Source organism: Mauremys reevesii, linkage group 11 (genome assembly GCF_016161935.1).
Source record: "Mauremys reevesii isolate NIE-2019 linkage group 11, ASM1616193v1, whole genome shotgun sequence".
Classification (NCBI taxonomy): Eukaryota; Metazoa; Chordata; order Testudines; family Geoemydidae; genus Mauremys; species Mauremys reevesii.
This window is the reverse complement of record NC_052633.1, coordinates 11,337,960-11,356,302: the sequence shown is the minus strand read 5'-3', so window position 1 is coordinate 11,356,302 and position 18,343 is coordinate 11,337,960. Positions and strand designations below refer to the sequence as shown.

Sequence of the window (18,343 nt, the reverse complement as noted above, 5' to 3'; positions counted from 1 at the left end):
CCTGAGGTCCCTTCCATCCCTGATATTCTATTCTATATTCTATGACACCAAATATACATATTAAAAAATCAAACAACTTCACAATTATCTGCTGACTGATCCAATAACTGGCTGGTCCATCCCTAGCTTTATGAATTTGGTAGTAAGATATTACACATGAATACAGGGAAAAGGATCTCATTAAAAATGGTTAGCAGCTTGTCTCTGCTGTCAGCAGTATGGTCTATTGTGACATACTGACAATAGAGTTGTTGGCATCTCTCCAAAAGTCAAGACTGAACTTGGCCCAGGAGAAAGGAGCAGGCATCACCTACTGATAAGAGTTTTACCGCTGACTTCAATGGAAGCAGAGTGAGGTCGGTGCCGACTGCTTTTGGTAATCCCACTCTAAGGCTTTTCCCCCTTCTTTTTCACAGCCATGATACCAGTGCCCTCTATGGCCAGCTGGCTCCCACTCGGTCTTCTGACTGAGCATACAGTCTGCTGGTAGCCTCATACAAACCATTCTCTGTGGTGATCTCAATCCAGTGCCTAATGGGCAGGTCTCCACATAGCAACAATCACCATCACAACCGATACTAATTGTCAGTCTGTCCCACAGAGAGGCCAGGGCTCAGCTCCATTGGCTGTCCCTGCATGACAGGTTTGGATCAGCAAGGAGAGAAGAAAATCTGCAACATCAATGAGCCCTGAACTTGCTCTCTAAAAATGTGTGATGGGGGTTGCCACATTCTTTAGAGGGGGAACAAAGTATAATAGTCTGAAAACTCGAAACAAGTTTTCTAAACTATACAGATTCCAATTCCCAGGTTCGGCTGAACTGTGCCTTGGCAAGGAACCAGGGCGGGGAGCAAAGATGGCCTTAAAGAACCAATCTAGCCAGCTTCCTTCAGGGTGCTTGTGATCTGCTTTGCCCAGGGGCAAAGGTTCTTCTTCCCTCCTGTGTCACAACAAGTTTTTTTAAAGTATCGTTTGTTAAAAGAAAAACTTCAAAATGATCAAAAATGTCACCTTTTATCAAAGCTTTCCAATACAGAAGAGAACATGAAGCACTGCAGCTCCTGATAGCAAGGCCCCGACCCCGGAAAATTCAGGCACATGTTTAATTTTAAACACGTTTAGTCCTATTGCCTTCAATGAGCTTAACGTTGAACACGAGGTCATGCCCTTAGTGTCTGGAAGCTGATTTTACAAGCTAATTTAGGGATCATGCGTGAAATCCTCGCTCATTGAAATCAGCAGCAAAACTTCCATTGACTTCAGTGGAACCAGGATTTCACCCCATGAATGATGCTGAATTGGGAGTGCAGGTTTCCCCTGTACCACTCATGAAGTCAATGGGAGTTGAGGAGGCTCAGCACCATGCAGGATCCGTTCTATTCATGTTCAGCTACGATTATCCTCTCTGTAGTACCTGAGCGCTTTCCACATGCGCCTTTGTGACTCGCATCTGTCACCTGGGGGTCTTTCTTTCTCTCTCCCTAGCCCCAAAGTGAAACTGTTCAGGGCTTTTAAAATTTCTATTATTAAAAAAAATGTAATATATGAATCTGTCTGTTTCTGCTACACAAGTAGGACCCTATGTAAGTCCTGGCTCACATGCCACAGGCAAATTGTATAACCTCTACTTTTAAACAAGGCGTGGGCATTTTCCAGTATTAATCTCAATAATGATTATATCATGCCTCATTATCTCAGCCTCATTAGCTCCCTCTTGAGTTACTAACTTAGAGCCCTATCCTGCCAGGAGAACTCCTCTCTGAGGCCAATGGGAGTTCCACACTCAGCGGGCTTTCAGCATCGACCCCGGCCCTTGCTCATGGTAGAACATCCCTCCCACTTTGTACGTTACAATAAAAATATGTCAGGGCCGAGGTTAAACTCAAGACTGGCTTTCAGCACAAGAATCACCTTTCTCTCTGCACTACACCCTACCCCCAAGATTACTAGTGTCGAAAACAGGGACATGCTGGATGATGGAAAGTGGGGCAAAGACTTCATGAGCAGGGAGGAGAGCATTCTTCATGGAAGGCCCTCAGATGAGGAACCCTTTCAGAGCAGGAATGAGGTACACTCCTGTCACATTAAGAGCACACAATGCATAGTTCTGCTCTGTGCACAGGCCTTTCCTATGCAAAGCAGGCTGTGAATCAAGCCAGTGACATCTGCTTTGTAAACTGTGTCGAGCACGATTCCTCAGAAAGTCCATGTCATTGGAAGAATGGAGATTATGGTCTAACTGGAGAATGATGTACTTGTACTTGGCATTACAGTGATGGGCACATTGTGACTGGGCAGCTAAGTAAGAATATCAAATTAGTTGTCCGAATCTGGCGGTTGTTTTCAAGACATCATGCAATCATAGAATCATAGAATCATAGAATCTCAGGGTTGGAAGGGACCTCAGGAGGTCATCTAGTCCAACCCCCTGCTCAAAGCAGGACCAAACCCAACTAAATCATCCCAGCCAGGGCTTTGTCAAGCCTGACCTTAAAAACCTCTAAGGAAGGAGATTCCACTACCTCCCTAGGTAACCCATTCCAGTTCTTCACCACCCTACTAGTGAAAAAGTTTTTCCTAATATCCAGCCTAAACCTCCCCCTCTGCAACTTGAGACCATTACTCCTTGTTCTGTCATCTTCTACCACTGAGAACAGTCTAGATCCATCCTCTTTGGAACCCCCTTTCAGGTAGTTGAAAGCAACTATCAAATCCCTCCTCATTCTTCTCTTCTGCAGGCTAAACAATCCCAGTTCCCTCAGCCTCTCCTCATAAGTCATGTGTTCCAGCCCCCTAATCATTTTTGTTGCCCTCCGCTGGACTCTCTCCATTTTATCCACATCCTTCTTGTAGTGTGGGGCCCAAAACTGGACACAGTACTCCAAATGAGGCCTCACCAGTGCTGAGTAGAGGGGAATGATCACATCCCTCGATCTGCTGGAAATGCCCCTACTTATACAACCCAAAATGCCATTAGCCTTCTTGGCAACAAGGGCACACTGTTGACTCATATTCAGCTTTTCGTCCACCGTAACCCCTAGGTCCTTTTCTGTAGAACTGCTGCCCAGCCATTCGGTCCCTAGTCTGTAGCAGTGCATGGGATTCTTCCGTCCTAAGTGCAGGACTCTGCACTTGTCCTTGTTGAACCTCATCATATTTCTTTTGGCCCAATCCTCTAATTTGTCTAGGTCCCTCTGTATCCTATCCCTACCCTCCAGTGTATCAACCACTCCTCCCAGTTTAGTGCCATCTGCAAACTTGCTAAGGGTGCAGTCCACACCATCCTCCAGATCGTTAATGAAGATATTGAATAAAACCGGCCCCAGCACCGACCCTTGGGGCACCCCACTTGATACCGGCTGCCAACTAGACATGGAACCATTGATCACTACCCGTTGAGCCCAACCATCTAGCCAGTTTTCTATCCACCTTACTGTCCATTCATCCAGCCCATACTTCTTTAACTTGCTGGCAAGAATACTGTGGGAGACTGTATCAAAAGCTTTGCTAAAGTCCAGAAATAGCACATCCACTGCTTTCCCCTCATCCACAGAGCCAGTTATCTCATCATAGAAGGCAATTAGGTTAGTCAGGCATGACTTGCCCTTGGTGAATCCATGCTGACTGTTCCTGATCACTTTCCCCTCCTTTAAGTGGTTCAGAATTGATTCCTTGAGGACTTGTTCCATGATTTTTCCAGGGACTGAGGTGAGACTGACTGGCCTGTAGTTCCCTGGATCTTCCTTCTTCCCTTTTTTAAAGATGGGCACTACATTAGCCTTTTTCCAGTCATCCGGGACCTCCCCCGATCGCCATGATTTTTCAAAGATAATGGCCAATGGCTCTGCAATCTCATCGGCCAACTCCTTTAGCACCCTCGGATGCAGCGCATCCGGCCCCATGGACTTGTGCTCATCCAGCTTTTCTAAATAGTCCCAAACTACTTCTTTCTCCACAGAGAGCTGGTCACCTCCTCCCCATACCGTGCTGCAGAGTGCAGCTGTCTGGGAGCTGACCTTGTCTGTGAAGACAGAGGCAAAAAAAGCATTGAGTACACTAGCTTTCTCCACATCCTCTGTCACTAGGTTCCCTCCCTCATTCAGCAAGGGGCCCACACTTTCCTTGACTTTCTTCTTGTTAATAACATATCTGAAGAAACCCTTCTTGTTACTCTTAACATCTCTTGCTAGCTGCAACTCCAAGTGTGATTTGGCCTTCCTGATTTCACTCCTGCATGCCTGAGCAATACTTTTATACTCCTCCCTGGTTATTTGTTCAATCTTCCACTTCTTGTAAGTGGAAGAAGAAGGTGGGGATCAGTCCCCTAAGGAGAGCATATACCGAGAATAGAAAGATGTGAGATGGCAACAGAAAGGGAAGCAAAGGAGTAGAATAAAAAGGTGGCGGAGAGGGATAGGAAGGTGTGGCGGGGTAGGGCAAGTGCCAGTCAGGGCGAGGAGTTTAATTTATGTTCCTTGGCAGACTGAGTGGGTTGAGCCCTTAGGGATCGATTCTATCTTGTACACATTCCCAGGATCTGTAAGACCATCTAGGTTGCCTGCATGGCGCGGGGTGATGTTTTTTCCACCGTTACTGTGCAGACTAGTTAATTTTTCCACTCCAAGAGTGAATTATTTTACTAGGCATAGCAAATAATGTACCTGACCCATTTCAGCTCTTTTTCTGTTCCTGAATTATCTGCAAACAGCATATTATTATTATTATCTGTACTGTTGTTGCATCTAGAGGCATCAGTCTGTGCTAAGTGCTGTATGAGTGTGCAATAAAAAGATACTCCCTACCCTAAAACCTCCCAATCTATTTATTCATTACTGAACATTAGTCACTGAATTATTCCAGATCGGTCGATTGCCTAGGAGCCTGTCCTATGGAGAATTTGATATTAAGATTTGAGCTGTGTTAGTCTTGACTGGACATAGTTGCAGATCTCATGGTACTTTTAGGTTCCCTGGTTAGATGAGATTAGCTCTTAGACTGAGGTGTTCAGTGAGAATCTTTAAGCATACAAAAGTCGGTGTCTGAGAAGTTTGTTCTATCTCTCTGTAGCTTATTCCCTTTTCTGCCTGTGCTAGCGACATGTAATAATCTGTCCATTGCTATGTGATGGTAAACAATTCCTTACCTATGCTCAGTGATTGCATCCTTAAAAATATGCACTAGAGCTGGTCAGGAAGCACCAGGTGCTATAGCCCTGCCCCGACACTTCTCTCCTATCCCCTGTCCCACTCCCACCACGCACCCTACATCAGCACTTGCAAGGAGGTCCTTAGAAGACAGATTTATGGCTGTTTCTGTTGTGGCTGCACCGGGGGAATCCTGCTTTGGCCAGATACAGGGCCTTACAGTGCTACAGTCCTTTTCCATGCTGTAACAGGGCCACAGCAGGGAGGAGGATTTCACCCCACATTTCCAAGTGTTCCTCTGCAACTACGAGAGCTAAAAAACTACTTTTTTACAAAAATGAAAGCCGAGCATGTAGTCATATGACTCCCAGAGGTGAGGCTTTACAATAAAATAGCAAATATTGCTCATCTTATGATAAAATCCCAAGAGTTGGCAACACTGGTTATGTGCAAACAAAATGGAATGCATTTAGCGCCAGATCTTCAGCTGACATAAAGAGGCAGATCTCTTTCATCCATTGGTGAAGCACTGGAATGGGTTACCTAGGGAGGTGGTTGAATCTCCTTTCTTAGAGGTTTTTAAGGTCAGGCTTGACGAAGCCCTGGCTGGGATGATTTAGTTGGGGATTGGCCCTGCTTTGAGCAGGGGGTTGACCTAGATGATCTCCTGAAGTCCCTTCCAACCCTGATATTCTATGATTCTATGATTTACACCAGCTAAGGATATGGGCCCAGATCCATAGAAGTATTTGGGCTCCTAACTTCTGAATACAATGGAAGTTAGAAGCCTAAATACCCTCGTGGATCTGGGCGTGGGCCGTTAGCTTTGTACTTACTCTCTTTGCTGAATAGGAGTGTCTCATACTGCCCTCTCTCTCATTTGTCTAGGGGTTTCTATTGCCCCCCCCATTACAGTAGTATCTGAGCAGATCTCAATGTGAGATAGGTGTAAACCCCCTTTCTAACTATGCAGGTAATATGAAAGACCTGTAAATAAAAATAACCTCTGAAGAGCAGAGATGTTTTGTATGCAGCATATTGTACCTATGGAAATTTGAGCTGGAAACGATAGAAAATTGTATATGTAAAGGAACCAAATACTTCAAAGTAATACGTCAGTCACTGAAATGGGAATTAAATCCCAAAGATATAGAAATGTTCCAGTTACTTACAGTTTGGTTGTGGTTCTGGAGGGAATTTGATTCGGACGATAGCCAGGATTATAAAAACAATCAAAGGCCAGGAAATTAAGGTGAACGACCAAAGCTATAAAACAATAATAAAGGCACATTTGTTATTTTGGTTGTATTGGTGAGCACCGGAACTTGGTTAGAAAGTACAAGTACCAATATGTGTGTATAATAATTAGTATGCTGTAAATAGTGGTTGTCTTGTTTTGAGAGGCAGTGTTGCTTCGGGTTTGTCTTCACTACGGAGCTAAACTGGCGCTGCTGCAATCGATGCAGTGGCATCAATTCAGCGGGTCTAGTGAAGACATGCTCAATCGATGAGCGAGTGCTCGCCAATCGATTTCTGTGCTCCACCTCAACAAGAGGCGGAAGCAACGTTGGCGGGAGAGCGTCTCCCGTCGACATAACATAGTGTGGCCCTCTCTGAAAGTAGATCTAAGCTACGTTGACTTGTGTTACACTACAAACGCAACTCAAATTGCGTAGCTTAGATTAACCAGCAACTGTAGCGAAGACAGTTACCCCTTAGTGGCTAGAACAGGGATATGGAAAAGTAGGGTTCTACTCCCGTCTTTGCTGCTGGGTGAGCTTGGGCAAATCACTTGTAAAGTGGAGATGAGGATAGTGACCTCCAAGCGCTTTGACATCTACTGATGATAAAAACTGGGTATTACTATTATATGTACACTATTAAAAACCAGGTAGTATTTATAAGGGCAATAAAATTGCAAAATGACATTAAAGTGATTCACTTGGAAATACCGAAACACAGGAAGGTTCATCTCTTAGCTGGACAAAATGCTATGCACATTGAGATAGTGCTAGATAATAGTAATGGCAGGCATGTGAAAGTTCCTGTGATGGTGGTTATTATGCCAGAAGTCAAAGCATGAGAGGATTGTTTTACTGTGCCCAAAGCCGACCCATTTAAAACATATTTTTCAACAATATTCACAATTTTTAAAAAAAGATACTATCCATGGAGTTTTCCAAAAGGCAACATTTCAGTTCTCTTTACTGAAAACCCAGAGTTAGGCCCATTGCCTAGGAGCCTGATTCATCTCTGAGATACACCATCAAAGGGAGGAGGGATGAGAGGAATGCCAGCAAGGCCCATGGGCCTCATGTGGACTTACGCCTGTGTAACTGACAGCAGAGCTGATTTCTAGGAGTCGATAGAGAGTCTTTGCATTGTCCAACGAGGGAAACAACTCCACCAAATCAGACACAGGAAAATGCTCCTTCCCATTCAGCGGCTATTTGCACAGTTTCAGCATTTAACAACATTTTAGCCTTTACAAACAACTGATTTACATGCCTTTTCTTCTCTGTGCTATTTAGAATACCAGTATGCCACTGAAAATAGTACCTTTATCATTCTTTTACATTATTACCCACTTTCTCCTCCTCCCCTGCAATCAAATCTCTGATGCACGTTGTTTAATTAAGTTTACCTTGTGCACATACCCACAGACACACACATTATTACTAATGTAAATTCCTGCAACGTAATTGCAGGCCAAGGTGTTGGGAGCAGCACAAGAATCAATGATTGACAAATAGACACTGCTGCTTATGAGGAGGCTAGGAAGATCTGCAGGGCTGCTGGGTGCACCATGGGAGGAAATGCATTTTGAGTTTCTCTCTATAGACAAGTCCTTGTCCCTTACAGTTTGGGGCCAAAATGGCCCCAGGTTCACCATCTTCGAGAAGTCTCCCCTTAGCAGCACTCTCTTGACAGAATTAGATTTAGCTGTAGACATAAGAACATAAGAACAACCACACTGGGTCAGACCAAAGGTGCATCTAGACCAGTATCCTCGCTAATAACAATGGCCTGTGCCAGGTGCCCCAGAGGGAATGAACAGAACAGGTAATCATCAAGTGATCCATCTATGGTCGCCCATTCCCTGCTTCTGGCAAACAGAGACTAGAGACATCATCCCTGCCTATCCTTGCTAATAGTCACTGATGGACCTATCCTCCATTAATTTATTGAGTTCTTTTTTGAACCCTGTTATAGTCTTGGCCTTCACAATATCCTCTGGCAAGGAGTTCCACAGGTTGACTGTACATTGTGTGAAGAAATACTTCCTTTTGTTTGTTTTAGACCTGCTGCCTATTAATCTTATTTGGTGACCCATAGTTCTTGTGTTCTGAGAAGGAATAAATAATACTTTCTTATTTACTTTCTCCACACTAGTCATGATTTTAGAGACCTCAATCATATCCCCCCTTAGGTGTCTCTTTTCCAAGCTGAAAAGTCCCAGTCTTATTAATCTCACCTCATATGGAAGCTGTTCCAGACCCCTAATAATTTTGTTGCCCTTTTATGTACCTTGCACTCTGCCCTGGAGCTAGCAGCAGGATCAGGTCCTTAGTTCAGACAATGAACATACCAGATATCGCCATGTTCCTGCATCGGGTCCCGCCAGCATGGACCTCTGGACCCCTGTACAGCCCCACTGACTTCCATGGAACTTCACCTGGGTGCCCAGGGTCCATACTGGTGGATCCCAATGCAGGATCAAAGCCTTTCATAGAATCATAGAATGTCAGGGTTGGAAGGGACCTCAGGAGGTCATCTAGCCCAACCCCCTGCTCAAAGCAGGACCAATCCCCAGACAGATTTTTGCCCCAGATCCCTAAATGGCCCCCTCAAGGATTAAACTCACAACCCTGGGTTTAGCGGGCCAATGCTCAAACCACTGAGCTATCCCACCCTGACTTCAGCTGATGCAAAAATACAAGTTTTCACTTCCAGCCTCTCCTCCTCTCTCTACACCTGTCACTTGCTCCCAAAGGCTTTAAAAACCACAGGACTCCCCTTCCCTCCATTCCGTTGCATCAGTCTCTCTCCTCACCCCTCCAGCAGCTTCATTTTCATACTCACAGGCTGCCTCTTGATGCTCAGCCAGTTCTTCCACAGCAGGATCCGCAAGTGCTGAAAAAGTGAAGCCATCCTTGGGAGCGCCCAAGCAAAAGCAGACGAGCAGCTTCCTCTCTTTCCCCTCAGTCTCAGAAAGCAAAAATGTATGCTCTGACCCAACCAGATTTGCTGCGTCCAGCATACGAGCTCCTTCCTCCTCCCCACAGCATAGCTTTGGAGCAGCTACCTGAGCCACTCGTAGCTGCCGTATTCCCAGTAAATCTAGCTCCCTCCTCTACTGCAATAGCTCCTAGCAAATTCAACAGGTTATTCTTCTAATGGTGAGGAGACAGACGCAGCAGCCTGTAGTGGCTTGTGTTAATTATAATATCCAGTCTCTCTTAACTGTGCTTTGTTCAATCCCAGAGTGATAAAATGGGTGGCATTCCAAGATGCGTCTGCTGAAGTTGCTACACGCCTTGATGAAACTACATATCTGCCCACACATTGCACCTGAGGAAGAGGTGTCATAAAAAATTCATCAGTAGACAGCTTGCCAGGCCTGTATGACCGGTCATATTTCTCTGCCCTCCTTTAACACACACACAATGACTGGGAGTCAAAAACAGCAGCAGCAACATGTGCATTCTCTGCTAAGCTAAAGTCAAATTAGCTGTATCTACATGGAGGTTCTCTATTAAATCTAAATTTACGGGAAATTATGATAAGAATGTTAAGGATGGAAAAAACGTATTCATTGCATGTAAAATTCAACCACCATGGGCTGATCCAAAGGCCCAAATTTCTAACTTGGGCTTCCTTCCTGTAGGCTCAATCCTGCAATCTTTACTGAGGCAAAACTCTCATTGAACTCCATGTGACAGATGCAATGTAATGGGAATTTTGCTGCAGGATTGAGCCTTTTGTGAGGTTAATTCAGATCACTGGTTGGTGAATTTTCTTGCTAGTAACCAGCTAACTAGGAAAATTAGAAAGATAGCTAGATAGCTGGATAGATGGAAAAGTAAAGATAGACTGCACAGTGGACAGCATCACCTCATACAAGACATCTAGCATGTATGAACAACTATGAATTATGGAACTGATATGCAATTCGCTATGGAATAGCTCAACAGCTCAGCCAGGTGGGAGGATCTGAGCAGCTGATTCTATGTAGAAGAGGACAGCTGCATACACACGTACATGGGTACCTTGCCTGGTAAGGCTGAGTTCATTCTCAAATTCAATTTAACTCAGCTGTGACTCAATCCCATAGTCAAGAGTTGGGAGAACAGCAGTGCAGTTAAACAGTGAGTGGGATTTATCTATTATAGTCTAAGGCCACTACTAGAGAAAAGTTGAGAGTAAAATCTTTGACCTAAAATCTCTTACTACAAAATTTTGAGGATTCAGGTAAAATGGGACACACACATACCCTCCAACTCAATCAAAACCATAACCTAGTCAGTGAGGTTTGGAAATAAAGTTGGGACATAATCAGAAATCTGAATTCTCCTAAAGTCTGGAGCTTGGAATATCATGGGAGCTGGATTTGAAATACCAACAGGAAGTCTATATGTCAACAGGAAGTCTATGTAAACCAAGACCACATCTCATCTTTTTGCTCATCTCCTCACTTACATATAAGTCACTATGATTGTTAGTGACCTAAATAAATGTGGATTTGGGAATAGGACCCATCTATCTATTGACATTTTTATACTACACCGATCACCACATGATCTTGAATTAAAAGATAGTCTTCCATATCTGTTAGGTAAAGTATGAGAGAGTTTGACTCTTTTGGTGGTGGAAGACACAAGATTTCAAGTTTCCAAGAGTTCAAAAGCTTGTTTCTTTCACCAGTTCAATAAAAGATATTACCTAACCCACATGCATCCAACAAAGTGGGTATTCACCCACGAAAGCTCATGCTCCAATACGTTTGTTAGTCTACAAGGTGCCACAAGACTGCTGCTTTTACAGATCCAGACTAACACAGCTACCCCTCTGATACCTAACCCACCTTGTCTCTCTCATATCCTGGGACCAACATGGCGAAAAGAACACTGCAAGCACATTAAAGTATGACATCTATCTCTCTTTCTAGTCAGCCACTAAACAGCTGCACAGTTCCAAACTGATACACGCTCAGAGTTGTGATACTGTATTATCTGAGCTTCTAAGCAGTCAGGAAGTTTCATAAATTCACAGATTCTAAGGCCAGAAAGGACCATTGTGATCATCTAGTCTGTTCTCTTGTATAGCACAGGCCAGGGAACAGCCCCAAAATAATTCCTAGAGCAGATCTGTTAGAAAAACATCCAATCTTGATTTTAAAATTGTCATTGATGGAGAATCCACTATGACCCCTGGTAAATTGTTCCAATGGTTAATTACTTCCACTGTCACTCATCACGGTGATGAGTGCAGTAGAAATGGATTGGTAAATAGGTAGATTAGACTGTATTTGGCTCCAGGAGTGGGCTGTTTCCTTGCCAAGAGAGAAATGAGGTGACACTGGATATTTAATCCTAATCTGTATTGCTTTAAAATGTGTACACTTCTGGTGATAAATTTTAGATATTATAAAAGCATATTTTATAATGCAGACTTCCAGTCAGATGGCTTGTGTGTCTAGTTGCTTCAAGATTCTGCTTGTTTATTCCCTGTTATATGCAGGTGTCATTCAGTATCACTCACGGCCCCCCGCCCTCCCCTCGCTGGTCTTGGTGCCAATCAAAACTACCTCCATGCTGTGGCTAATCTGGACCTGCCCCTTCCCAAGAGGAAGACAATTTGCAGCTCAAGAGCTCAGCCAAGTCCTTCCACTTCCAAGAGGACTCTTCTCCTCACATAATGAGTACTACAGCCTCCATAGCAGGTGCAGCAATGTGACAGCAATTGTCTAAATTCCTGCCTTTACTGCATTTAAGCATGGAGTGCTCTCCCAGGGCAGCAGAGCACTGCGCTTATCAAAGCTTTATGCTACACTGTGGCTATAATAAGTAGCAATAATAATAGCTGCAGTAGCCATACTCCAAGAGAAGTCTCCTAATTCAACTGGCTGCGCCCCTTAGAAAATCAATGGGTTTTTTTCCATTTCCCCTCCTATAAACTGGTGTGTTGTGTCACTAGTGCAGGATAAGGTGCATAAGGTTATGTCTGCCAAAAACAAAAACAAAAAATACATGCCAGCCACGCTCAGAGGCGCTGAGATTTGCTGCCCCAGGGTGGTTGTTTTTTCGCAGTGCAGACGTGCCCTTTGTTCTACTCCACATGGAGCTGCAAGAATGGTTCCCAGATGAGGGCAAATGCACAAACCAGCTTGCGATCTTTCCCTAGGGAATTTTCAATGTAAAATTATCACTCTTCATAAGCTTAGCCTTCCCCAGGCACTGTGCTGATGTCAATCAGCATTCTCTAACCAGTCAGCGGGCCTGCGTTCGTCACATTCGGAGGGGAGAGCCTCCTCTTTAGATCTTCCATAGAGCTGGCTGACAATTTTCTCCTGAAACATTTTTGTTGTTGAAAAATTATGTTTGACTAGATGAGAAGTTTTTCAGAAAGTAACAGCTTTCCTTGAAAATTTTCAGCCTGTTACTGGAAAACCCTAACCCAGAAAGTTTGCAGCCAAAAACTGAAAAAAAAAATTGTCAACTTTCCCCCAGTATTCAGTAGTTTGGGGATTTTTTTTCCAAACAGTTTTTTGACTTTTTTTTTTCAGTTTTGGGTACTCTTCCTGTTTATTTTTAAAAAATCATAATTTTCCATGGGAGAAAAAAAACATTTTCCAACCAGCTCCGCTGATTTACCAAATATGGTTATAAACCCACTATGATTATTAGGGTCCCCATTCCCCCACCCCACCCTAAGAATCAGAAGATACAGACGTCTAAATCCTGTCTCTGTCACAACACTTCCCATCTGACCTTAGGGAAGTAATTTACTCCGTCTGTACCTCCATTTCCCCATTTATAAATCGGGAGTAGTAATGCCTGCATCCCTGTCCTGTGTTGCTTAGCTAATTCATGCTTGTGAAGAGAGCTGAGGTGCTGGGGGGGAAGATGCTATGTAAGTGCAAAGTATTATTATTCCCCTCCTTCAAGGGCTGAATGGGCTGCCACTGTACATTCCCCAGCCGAGCTAGGACATGTCCTCTGCATTACGATGGCACTGGATTACCAGGCCAACTCTGAGATCCTGTGTATAATATCTCATTTCTCTCCTGTTCAGGGTTGAACGAAACACTATCACTGCAGGGATGAGAGCCTGGCCATAGGTGCGATTAGAAATAGCCTGATTGCCCTTGATCAGTGTCTGAATGCATTAGCAGCTCCCCAGTGTTTTCATTGCCCTTAAAGGAAAGTGGCTGACAAAAAGTCTGACCCATTTTTCCATCCCGTTGAGTCGTAGCCTAGCACTTTGCAGTGTTCCATTTAATCCTCCTGCAGAAGAATATTCAAAATAACAGGCCAGATGCTCAGCTGGGTAACACCCGCTGAGGATCTAAACTCCTGGGGGTCCAAGCATGAAGCTCTGTGGTGACCTTAACAAAACAATAAATGAAACTGGATTTGATCAGACCAGGCAACACTGTCAAACACACCCTAAAAAGCGAACGTAACCTCCAACCGCCTACATCCAACTCTACACATATAATACATAACGCCAACACATACCAACACTATTGTGGACTTGGCCTCTATGAACTTTGGCATATAAATGCAGAGAGAACCCCAGCTACTCAGTGGAGAAGTCAAACACAGTTTGAGTGTTAAGTATCAGAGGGGTGGCTGTGTTAGTCTGGATCTGTAAAAGCAGCAGAGTCCTGTGGCACCTTATAGACTAACAGACGTTTTGAAGCATGAGCTTTCGTGGGTAAATACCCACTTCGTTTGAGTGTTGTTGAGCTATGCAGGTCCCAGGATATGACAGACACCAGGTAGGTGGGGCAATAGCTTTTATTGGACCAACTTCTGTTGGTGGAAGGTCCAAGCTTTCGTGCTACACAGAGCTCTTCTTCAGGTCTGGGGAAGGAAGCAGAGTTAAACACCGCGGAATAAGCTTCAGGATTTTTATTTTCTTTCTTTTTTCCCTCTAACAGTAATCACAATACAATCTTGACTGCCTGTTCCAAGGCAACGTGCATGCAATTTTGGTTACTACTTCTCTCCTCGAATCTCTTTCACCATGAGTCACCCCCTACTTAACTCAGACAGTCTGACCAACCTCTTCTGGGCTAGCTGGCAAAATGGAAGGATCTTTTTAGGATGGGATCAGGCAACAGAAGGGACAAATTAGCCTGGCCCACGAGTTATTAGCATTGCTTAATTAGCTGGTTTAATCATTGCTGAGCCACCCAAATTTCACGCTTGCTGAAATAAAAGGGAACTTTGTAATAATGTGGTGGAACAGGGGTGGAAGAGAAGAGAAGAGGTGAATTCAACAAGCAAAGCTTACCTTGATCCTCATTTCCTGTCCCCTGCCTTTTATTTTATCATTGGGCCAATGGGTCTTTTCTCCTCTCGCTAGAAAATTTGAGAACTCACGTGAGGTGAAAAAGACTCAACGATTCCTGTGCCGATAGCAAGATATTTCTGCTGCACTTGAGCCAGCTGTGTGACTTGCAAAGCCAAAATGACAATTAAAAAGGCCCTCCCCTCTCCGTACCTTGGAGCCAGTCCTAATGGCCAGAAACAACTTGAAGAGATAGCAGAGCAACTACAAGCCAATGGCATTGAAATAACAAAGACGGAGCTGTTGCCTGCAGAAGAGATGGGTCTTCCCTGCATAGGTTCGGAAGGCTGTGAGGGGGAGTGTGTGGGTTCAGGAACTGTGAAGGAAATACTCCAAAGACTTTGAAGGGACCACAGCCCAGAAGAGCTCACAATGTAAACAGACAGGGCAAAGGATGGGAAGGGGAAACAGAGGCACAGACAGCTTAAAGAACATATTCTGGCCACTCATATAGCAACTAGGAAGAGGATCAAAAGTTCCCTTTAGAGCCAGGCAAATAACTGAGCAGAGAGCCAAAAAAATCAAACTGAAAAATTGTGGGAAACATTTATTTGGGGTCAACCTGAAATGAAAATTTTGCGACCATCTGAAAAAGTAAAAAAAAAAAAATTGTTTCGGAGCAAACAAAATATTTGGTTTGAACGGATATGAAACATTTTGTTTCCCTCGTTGAGATTTTTTTTAAACCTTTTAAAATTAAATTAAAACAAAATTCAAAACCAAATGTCATTTCAAATACAAAAATCCAAACGAAAATGTCAAAATGAAACTGTTAGATTTGGGGGGATTTTTTTTCCCTGACTGAAACAATCTGACGAATTTAACACAAATTCGTGAAATGTTCTGGACAATGAAAATCCACATTTTTCACACCAAAAAACAACATTTTGTCCAAAAGATGTGACCCAGCCAGCTCTAGTCCCCACTTCCCAAAGCTGTGCACAGCTGCCCGCTACTCTATGCTGTGAGTAGAAAAGTGTCATTTGTGTCTGTGTCAACAGCATTTTCTAATGCTGGGAACACAACTCTAATTTTAACTATGCGAATGAGGCTCCAGCATGGCAAACAACTTCTTGTCCGATGCCATTTACAAATCTGACCCCAGTACTCTCTTGAGCTGAATAAATTGCAGAAATAGATACATTTGCTCTGGTGAGGGGCAAGGTAGAAAGGGAATGGGTTTCTGGCTTCACCATTCAGCGCTTTGCCAAGGTCTTATGAGGCAAGGTCTAATTGCTCCCTTTTGGTATTTGCTCAACACTTATTTAAAAAGAACATTGTGATTGGGATAATAATTGTCTCAAGCAAATTTATATCCTTACTTCCTTTTTTGAACTGAGTCAGCAAACACTCCCTGTGGGAGGTAGCCAGAGGGTAACTTGTTGAAGAGCAGAAGAGAATGACGTTTCCACCATTCTGCATTCAGGTGCAAGTTGCCAGTTCTGATCACAGGAGTGAAAAGCAGAATCTGTTCCTGTCAACGTGAAGATGCGCAAGGAGTGGGGAAAAGTGATTTGCAAACACATCTGTGAGTTCTGAAGCATGATTCGGTATAATCCAGGTGTGCAGTTTTTTTCAGTATTATGTAATATAAATAATAGTAACACCTAGAAGCCCCAGTCATGGACCAGGACCCCATTGTGCAAGGCGCTGTAGAAAAAGAACAAAAACAAAGTTCCTCCCCAAACAGTTGATTAACTTAGTTTGCTTTCCCACAAACATTCACACATCTGGATTTTGTTTGGGAAGTTTTTATTCATGCAAATACGGGTGTCTGTGCATAAACTAGTGAATGCAAATGAGCATCTTCATATACTCCATATACTCGCCCTATATAATGTAGCTTTATGTGTTTGGGACTGAGAGCACTGGAAAGGAGTGAGAAACTAAGAGTCGCCAAGATTCCCAGAGCGCATTTACCCAGGTTGCTAACCCATACTGCCACATCTACATTGCTAGCATTACCTGTGCTAACTAGATTAAATCCAGCACTGCTACAATCACACCACCACTTGCACGGTAGGAAGACCCTAGAGAGCTAGCAAGCGCAAACAGGAGAAAATGAAACAAACTACTGAGTGGGCTTCACTGGTGTTCATGCCAAAGGCCGAGCACGTTCTGAAGCTCTCGGTTAGAGCAGCAGCAGAGTGCTCAGCACTGGGCCAACACTACACGTGTCACAGCATGAGAGCATGTAGTAAGGTGCCCGTTGTGTGGTAGTGACCCTAACTCTCCCTAAATTCACAGCCTACACGCTACTGTAATATTCTTTGTACAAAATATGCCTTGTGAGGTCTCATCGGAAAATTAATAACTCAGTGATGGTTAATATACTGGCATGATGCATGTATGTAGTGTGTATTAAGAGTTATGGATACATGCTGGAATGACGACTAAAATGTGTCAGCCAGGCATGTCAGGGGGCATTGGTAAACAGATCTGCCCTAGCCAAAGGAATGTGTATTTGCTTCTCTGACTAGTTATCAGGCAGAGACAATGAAGGTCCAATTACATATCTGGTAAACAAAGTGATCAAGCGGGGGAGGAGACAGCATGGCATCTATGCCCAGCAGGAGAGAGAAGCTGGGTCTCGGTTTTACTCTTCAAAGAATACATTGCAAAGGTTTACTGGTCTATAAAGATGCAGAGCGGGGGTGGAACCACACGTGATAAGCAACTGAATTCACTGACTATACAATATTATAAAAGTGTACAGAGTGAGGTCTTTTCTGAAAGCTACTGGCACCATAGTGATTAATATCATTGTACAATGCCTATATTAGGAAATATGGATACTTGATATATACTTTGAAGTCTGTGGCCAAACAGGAGAGAAGGCAGCTATTTACCTGTCTCCTATGTAAATTAAGCATGGCTGAATCAAAACAACAGAAGGCCCATTTACATATAGGTGAATGGAAGCACACAGGAAGGGGAAAACAGCATCCTGCCTCTTGAAACAAAGGCATTGAGCTTTGGAAGATATAAGCGAAGACAGAAACCATCTTTGGCACCCATCATTAGACAGACACAAGGGGCCAGAGCTCTTGGAAGCTGAGAAAGATGAGTCCTTCTGCCAAGGGGGGGTTGAAGTGTCTGGAAACTGAATATAGGTGAGAAACCTGCTTAGGCAAAGATCTTTCACCTAGGAAGACAAGGGAATCCAGCACCTTCTGTGGAAGGGCCTGACTGAGAGAAAGTCCTCCATGGCTGGGAAGAAGAATGACTGGTGAGAGAAACCATCTTGAGCAAAACCAGTACTTGCTAGATTAAGTTCTAGACTTTTAGATACCTGTTTTCACTTTGATTTGCTTGCAACCACCTTTACTTTTATTCTTTACTTGGCATCACTTAACCTATGTCCAATTGTTAAATTTGTTTTAGTTTCACTAGAAACCAACTCAGTGCTGTGTTAAATAAAAGGGTATATTTACCCCTCACTTAAATTAATAAACTGTGGCCTGCTTTTGTGCCTGTAGAGGAACAAACAAAACTTATTTCTGAACTGTCCAGGAGAGGGCTGGACCTTGCAGAGCACATGGTTTTGGGGAAATTCAGGACTGGGAGTGTGTTGAGGTCACCCTACAAGTAGTAACCCAGGCTGGTCGAGACCAGCGAGC

At 43.7% G+C, this 18,343-nt stretch overlaps 1 protein-coding gene and 1 long non-coding RNA gene across 2 annotated transcripts in view; one reads left to right on the top strand and one right to left on the bottom strand.

The window, feature by feature from the left end:
• Nucleotides 1–9,296, bottom strand: part of ABCA12 (ATP binding cassette subfamily A member 12) — a 134,790-nt gene extending 125,494 nt beyond the window's left edge. The window contains exons 1-2 of the mRNA XM_039495525.1: nucleotides 9,228–9,296; nucleotides 6,317–6,410 (exon numbers count right to left, since the gene is read on the bottom strand). Of these exons, the coding sequence (XP_039351459.1) occupies nucleotides 6,317–6,410; nucleotides 9,228–9,296 (163 nt within the window). The remainder of the gene's footprint in view (nucleotides 1–6,316; nucleotides 6,411–9,227) is intronic.
• Nucleotides 263–18,125, top strand: LOC120375006. The gene is made up of 3 exons (XR_005586394.1): nucleotides 263–356; nucleotides 16,150–16,284; nucleotides 17,873–18,125. It is a non-coding gene; the product is annotated as an uncharacterized LOC120375006 (long non-coding RNA).
• Nucleotides 18,126–18,343: the final 218 nt, after the last annotated feature.